The following is a 6,959-nucleotide window of genomic DNA, read 5'->3' as shown; positions in this document are numbered from 1 at the left end:
ATATTAGTATAATGTAATCAGAAAAGACACACAGCTTCCTACTTGACGTGGATGTCAAACAGTAATTAGACACTGGGGCGAAAGTATTACCGTTTTAGGTATATAAGATATTAATGATAATTGAAATAATAAATTTGTCAGACGCGTTGTTTGCAAAAAAAACGCAGCAGCGCAGGTCGAAATCTGGGGATGAAGACTAATTTATTACTTTCTTGTCTGGGTTAGTGTTATATCGACACGTAATACTATCTATGGAATGACCGTTATAAACCATCACCTTCTGTACCTTTGATGTGTTATAATCTCAAAATTGAGCATTATTGTACAGCATGTTGTGAACGCAATGCAGGTGTTCGACGTCTACTTATATGCGGGTGCTATTCCTAACAAGGCTCCTTATAAAGAGCTGGCGTCATCTACGTAGAAGATGAGTAGAACGGACCCCATGGCCGTTGGGTTCGCATTGTGATGTCGTATTGATTCGCTAACGAAGGAACAAGGGCTTCGAATAAACTATGATGGTTAATAAGCATGTCTTAGGAGTCTACTTGTCAGTGCAGTAAGTGACGAAATAGAGGGGTCCGGACTGTCGAAAGTTCGTGGGGATAGGGCTTACCTTCTTTTTGGTGGCATGCTGTTTGAGGTGGCATACAGCTAATGGTCAGCGTCGGCTGTTGTCCAGCCACTAACGTTGATCTGAATTTGGGCTATTCCTTTGGTTGCCTAAACGCTAAAAAATACGAGCCGGTTAAATGGGTGGCATGGGACTAGAAGGATAATGTCCTCACTTTTGCCGATTGTTGGATAGACGCGGCGGGTTTAAATTGGGACGGGAAAACAGAATTGAACGAAGAGTAGGTTTTTTTCGTTGCGATCTTTTATGGTGAAGTGCAATAGGAAAGTATGAACAGTAATAATAACGATTTAAGGGAAGTATACTCGAATCGACAATGATGCATGGAAGTTGTGTTATCTCATAGTAGCCTACCTTCAGGATTTATTCGTTATCAACGTACGATAGCATTAAGGAGAAGTTCACTTGCTGCAATCTCATGCCACCTATGATAGACTATGTTTAACTGTATCTTCTGTTTTCGTAACATTTACGAGCCAAACGTCATTGAAACTAAATGGCATCATTGTCAGTAAAATTCAGTTCACTTTTCCGCAAAAGTCGAGGTTACGTTTATGGATCGCGTAGAGAGGCTCAGCATATCCCAAGTAAGATATGGAGCCGGCCTACTTTGACACAGTTTGACCCACCAGTACAAATCTATAGTATAATTGATTATTGAAAACGTTGTTGTCATTGGTGAACGATAAGTACGATTTGGCTGTTAGATGTGTTCTGTAGTTATGATGCGGTGCTACCAGCTGGTGAATCGAAAGGATGCATTTCTTATGAGCAACCATTATCACGACTTAATCACGTCGCTGTAGTCATCGATGATTTTCGATTTTCAATAGAAAGAGTGAGATAACTACAGTTATCTTCATAGGATAACGAATTAAGCCGAGTCCGTTCGTAGAAGTTTTCGCTGAGTGACCATGGCGAAAAGCTTGGAAACATTGGGTATCGAGAACGGCAGCGAACCCGATCAGAAGGGATACCGCATACTCAAAGGAGATTGCGGCTGCTGAAAGGGCATTTTATTTTTATTTCGTATCTTCCTCTGTTCATATCTTGTCGACACACGTTACGCTGAACGCCGGAGATACACTCCATATTGGAGGTGCTTTTTCTACACCCGTTTGGCTGCACGTCAGCTACCTCTCTCTTGCCTTCTCTCGCTTTCGTTTCGCTTCACGGTTTCATTATAATCGTTACCACATCGTTATTCTTCGTCCGCTCGATGACTATTTCATATTCTTGAAGCAGGTACCTGCCCATTTCGTTTGTCGTTCCGGTGCTATGCCACCCCGAAACCCCACAGCTTCTGTTTCTATCTCAGATCAGCTGGCATAAGTGGAGTTGAATAACGAGAAAATATGCGCAGGCAAGTGAGCCAGCTTGCCGACGAAGTGGCAAGCACTAGCTCAGGGCTCCGGGGTACCAACAAAGAAACCGTCGATACTGTAGTTGCAATTGCACGGAAAAAACGCAGAAGGAAGGCAAGACGGGACAAAAAAAGAATGCTCACTCTGTGAAAGGCCTGTAATATGACAACGAATACCGGAAAAAGCGTAGACGGAACAAACAGAAGAAGCTTGTTTCTTCTTTTCTCTTGTCCATGACTAGTTGCAAGCAGCTTTATAAGCATCAATTTGCACGACTTTTAGCCTCTCTACTCTTGTTTTGATTGATTCCTTCTTTTCGCGCCCCTCTCTCACCGTCTTCGTTGTTTTTTTCCAAAGATTTTGGAACAACATCTATTTCAAGCCTCCGCCAAGATTTTTTCTCCTGTTTCTGCGTTTAGTGTTCTTAATCGCCGTATTGTGCGGGTTTTTCGCCCGTCGTTGAAGTTGTGCGTGACAAATAGAACACAAGAGCAAAGAAGCGTCATTTGACTACCAGACCTGTTGGGGTCGAGGTACCTCTAAGACCTGTGCCTGACAATACGAGTGTGCTGTCCTACAAAATACATTATATTGTGGCGCACTTGGAGTATTACGTATGTCGAGGACGTCTGAATTTTCTTAACCGCATTCTATAATAAATTAGATATAGCCCACTGACCAAGTCTGTAATGACTTAGTAGTCGTTATGGCTTAACGTTGTACAGCGTCATGTGCTATCAGTTTGTATTTATTGTTTACCCGTTCATCGTTTTTATTACTACTACTATGAAAATAGGCACGCGTTGTGTACAGGAAACCTGATCGAGGGCGACCTTTGTCTCACGATTATTTCTGTTTTTGCACTGAGTTGTCTTTTTTATTACATTGCAGTTGTTGTTGGTTTGCTCATACGTCATTTCAGGACAAGACCCTAACAAGCCCGCCTCCTCCTCCGTCGGGTGGCGAAGCGGAGCAGTCAGTCGTGGACGCCAGCGTAGCGACGACCTCGGAAACGCTGACGGAGAAATCGTCCGCTTTGACGCCCGTAACTGCGCCCGTCGCAGTTGCCACAGCACCCCCAGCCGCACCAGTAGCACCGCCAGCTGCCTCAGTCCCAACCACGAAGGACGTGCCCAAGCGTTTGCACGTGTCCAATATACCCTTTAGATACCGTGAGCCCGACCTCCGCAATCTTTTTGGGGTAAGTAATATAAAAAAACGTCGTATAATGGCGATGATAATAGTAGCCATTCTAATCATCTGTGATGTTATTGCCACATTAGTATTACAGTAAAGACGAAAACATTACACTATTGACAGTTGTCTTAGGTTAACCATAAAAAACGATTTGTCGACCAATGTTTTTCTTATAGAGTCTCAATATAAAACAAAATGATACTATGTTTTCGTAATGATCGTAGCGAAACTGCATTTAGGTGTTGGGTACTTCTTGCACGTACTACCAGTATCGTACATACGTACACCATAGATATTGCTTAATTCTTTTAGACTTCTTTTTTTCGTTTGTCATAGGCCTCTGCCGCAGTGTGTCGAATACTCCGATTTCGTACATAACAAACTGATAAGTTTTTGTCGTTGCTTTTGTTTGTGTTGTTGTCTTTTTCATATTTCATGCTCGTGTTGACATCGTATAATTGCAGGAATTCGGGCCGATACTCGATGTCGAGATTATCTTTAACGAGCGAGGCTCCAAGGTAAGAAGCAAAAACGAGGAGCGCGGTAAAAGCATTTCCCCACACTTCACACGCCGAAATGCCCCCTTATGCCCTTCACGCCTTTTTTTCCGTACCCATTCACTCTTAAGCTCCGAAGCCTACCGGTTTTCCCTCGAATCAGCCGGCCATACATCGGAGAACCCAGCCACGCCACGTCGGCTAACGTAGAGTAACCCCTGGTGGGGGTTGGCCAGTGAAGACGCTACTGTTAACGCCTTTGCTTGCCAAGTGACCCTAAACGATGCCAAATCCTATTTCCAAGTCCATGGCTAAAAGTTGTAAAAGATGAATTTTAACTGCATAGAAGTTAAGGGAGGAGACGAGGGTAGAGCAAAACATTGATACAGAGGGATATAGAAGAATAGACATCCCAGGGGTGAAGGGGGAGTTATGAGCTAAAAGTTTTGGGCTCCCGTTGCAGGTTATCCACTGAAGATATGAGAAGGGTTGGTTGCCGCAGATCGAGTAATGACTTGATAGGAGGACCTATCGAATTTGTCAAGTTTTTGCACAGCGGAAATTGACTTTGGCAATCGGCGCGAATCCAAAAGTTGCCAACTCAAGTAGTTTCTCTTGAAGAGCAAGGAGAGCATGGCTGAGCGAGCGAACACAAACACGCATATAAACACATTCGGATGTAATCACTCGGCTTCTTTAAGGGGAAGGGCACGTGGAGACCTATATATACATGTTGGGCGAAAGCACACGGCTTACTGCTCTTTGCTTATGTGTTTATTCTTTTCGCCGTCTTCTGATGCTTGAATAAGACAGCATTGCTATTACTAAACGCTGAATAATGAATGAAGTGTGAATTTTGTGCAATAAGGACACATGCTGCATCTATTATCTCATTCTCATCTCACGTCTTACCGCACGCTTGCCTTTTTTGTGTAGAATTTTGTAATTACGTCGTTCATGCTTTGCCACTATGGGGCCTAAGGCAAGTTTACGCAATGTATCGTTATGAAAAGCAAGCTATTGGATAAATCGTTTCCAATTACGAAAAGTTAAACAAACACGTTACCGCATAACAACTTGAATGAATGAACCAAAATGAAGGGTCCGTCCCATTAATTAGTATGTTTGTCGTGCACTTTCAACGTCTGTTAAGTTAGTACATAATTAGATGAAAAAACAAATGCCGTCTTATTATCGTTCTAATGTCTTCTCCTTAATTAACGACTGAACCGTCAATGCTGTAGCTTTTTTACATTGTACTAAATACAATAGCTCGCACAATGGATCTTAATTTTCGCTAAACGGAAAGTACACTTATTGCTTTATCTTGCTGTTGTTTTTATCTAATTAATATTTTGCATCCATTGCAGGGCTTCGGCTTTGTGACGTTCGCGTCTTCTACGGACGCGGATCGCGCTCGCGAGAAGCTCAACGGCACTCAGGTCGAGGGCCGCACTATAGAGGTTGGTATCTTCTTGGCACTTCCTTTTTCCCGCCCGTTCCCAGGCACCCGTCTCCAACAATCACCCGCCCGACGATCCGATCACTATAGTAGCAGCTGATCACTGATTAACTGACTGATCCGATCTGTTTCTGGTCAGTCGGTTAATCTCTCGGTCTGTCGATTGGCTGTCTGTCGATGATGTCACTTGATCGGTGCTCAAACGATCAACTGCATCGGGTGCGCCGTGGTGGTGACGGACATTATTTGATTGATGACTGATGCTGGTTATTAATGGTTAATGAATGATGATAGTCATGATGAGATGATTGTTGATTGACGATGAGATTGATTTTTGTTGACTGACAATTTTGACTGACTGGCGATGCGCGGACTGACCGATAATGATATCTTGATGACGGTGATTGATGGCTGACTGAACCATGATAATGCTGACTGGTAATACTCGTAGATGATTGGCAATGATGATTGATGCTGTCCATGACTTCGTCGCTTGATTGAGATATCGTTATCTATCTAACCGATTGGTGATCGAAACAAACTCTGTTCCTACTACTGACTTACCTTTACGACTCATGACCCCCTGTATCGTTCTAATGTTACGTTGTACGTTGTATTCACTGTTACACTTATTACTAATTACTGTTGCTATTACTAATACGGCTATTAACTTTTACTATTAACTTCCATCTGTCATTTCTCTACACCTCTAATCTTGACTTAGTTAAGCAGCGGACAGTATATCGAACAAATCGATGGGTGACCACTTCCTAGATTTTAGTGCGATTCTAAAAATCGGTCGGTCAGTGAATGCACTCGAACCAAGTTCATAGTTGTTTCATCGGTTGGGTCTCGTTTCTGAACTAAAGATAAGCTGCTAATCGATGGTTCGATTTTAGCCGTACGTTATGATTTGCCTTTATTTCATTGTGTGTGATACTGCACATACACATATTTAGTGCCAGTAATGAGCAATTGTCATGGTCGCCCATTAGCGATAGAAGTAAAAAGCGGTGCCAAAAGGACTTTTTAACCGTTGGCCGCAAGCTGCATATTACGGCAAGTTACTTTGAGATTGCCTGTCTGATATTTCTTTTAGTACCAGCGGGATGCTGGCAATTGTTTGACAATAGAAACGAAATCAATTAACTAACAGGAACGCGAATCCTAAGCGAGGTATAACCTAGATGATTTTGTTTGCTGCGTAATTGATTCGATCGGCTTCGCCTATCAATCAATCCATCGATCTACTAAATCATTAGCGATCGATTGATTGAGTTATGTATTGAAATGTAAGCAAAGTGATCACGACGTTGCCGTCTGCCGTATGCTGCAACCACTTGATGGCACTACTTTAGCTACTTTTATTACTAACAACATAGTAGATGTGCTCGGAACTAGTCGAGATCGCCATTTCCCTTACCATCCTGGACGTAGCGTGGTGTTTGCCTCCTTTAACACAACTGTGGTAATTCATATATATGAAATAGCTAGCCTTCAGATTCTTCTATACACGCTCAGCCATAGTCCATATTCCGAAATTTCTAATTATGCGATAAGTATAAGCGCCTCGGATCATACGAATCGCTAACGGTGTTTGTCGAATGACCACGTACTGGATATTGTAGCCTTCGTCTCTATCATGTAAAAACGATTTCTCTAATTATTATTGCTTACAATTACACGTTCTTCCAATTCACTAAGCTTTAAGCATCCGCTTTTCGTGTGTTTGTTACAATTAACCAAACACCCTGTACCCGATGCGTTTCCATCATTTAAACAGTTTGTCATTTTCATTCGTATAT

At 42.5% G+C, this 6,959-nt stretch overlaps 1 protein-coding gene across 7 annotated transcripts in view; it reads left to right on the top strand.

Moving 5' to 3' along the window:
- The window catches only part of LOC111269291 (uncharacterized), a 113,625-nt gene that overhangs the window by 92,809 nt on the left and 13,857 nt on the right, over positions 1-6,959 (top strand). For all 7 annotated transcript variants that reach the window (XM_086972049.1, XM_022848754.2, XM_086972045.1 and 4 more), the window contains 3 exons: positions 2,921-3,199; positions 3,660-3,713; positions 5,063-5,155. In XM_086972049.1, coding sequence (XP_086828175.1) covers positions 2,921-3,199; positions 3,660-3,713; positions 5,063-5,155 — 426 coding nt within the window. The remainder of the gene's footprint in view (positions 1-2,920; positions 3,200-3,659; positions 3,714-5,062; positions 5,156-6,959) is intronic.

Source organism: Varroa jacobsoni, unplaced genomic scaffold (assembly GCF_002532875.2).
Source record: "Varroa jacobsoni isolate VJ856 unplaced genomic scaffold, vjacob_1.0 scaffold_1376, whole genome shotgun sequence".
NCBI lineage: Eukaryota > Metazoa > Arthropoda > Arachnida > Mesostigmata > Varroidae > Varroa > Varroa jacobsoni.
This window is presented reverse-complemented; position numbering and strand designations above follow the sequence as displayed.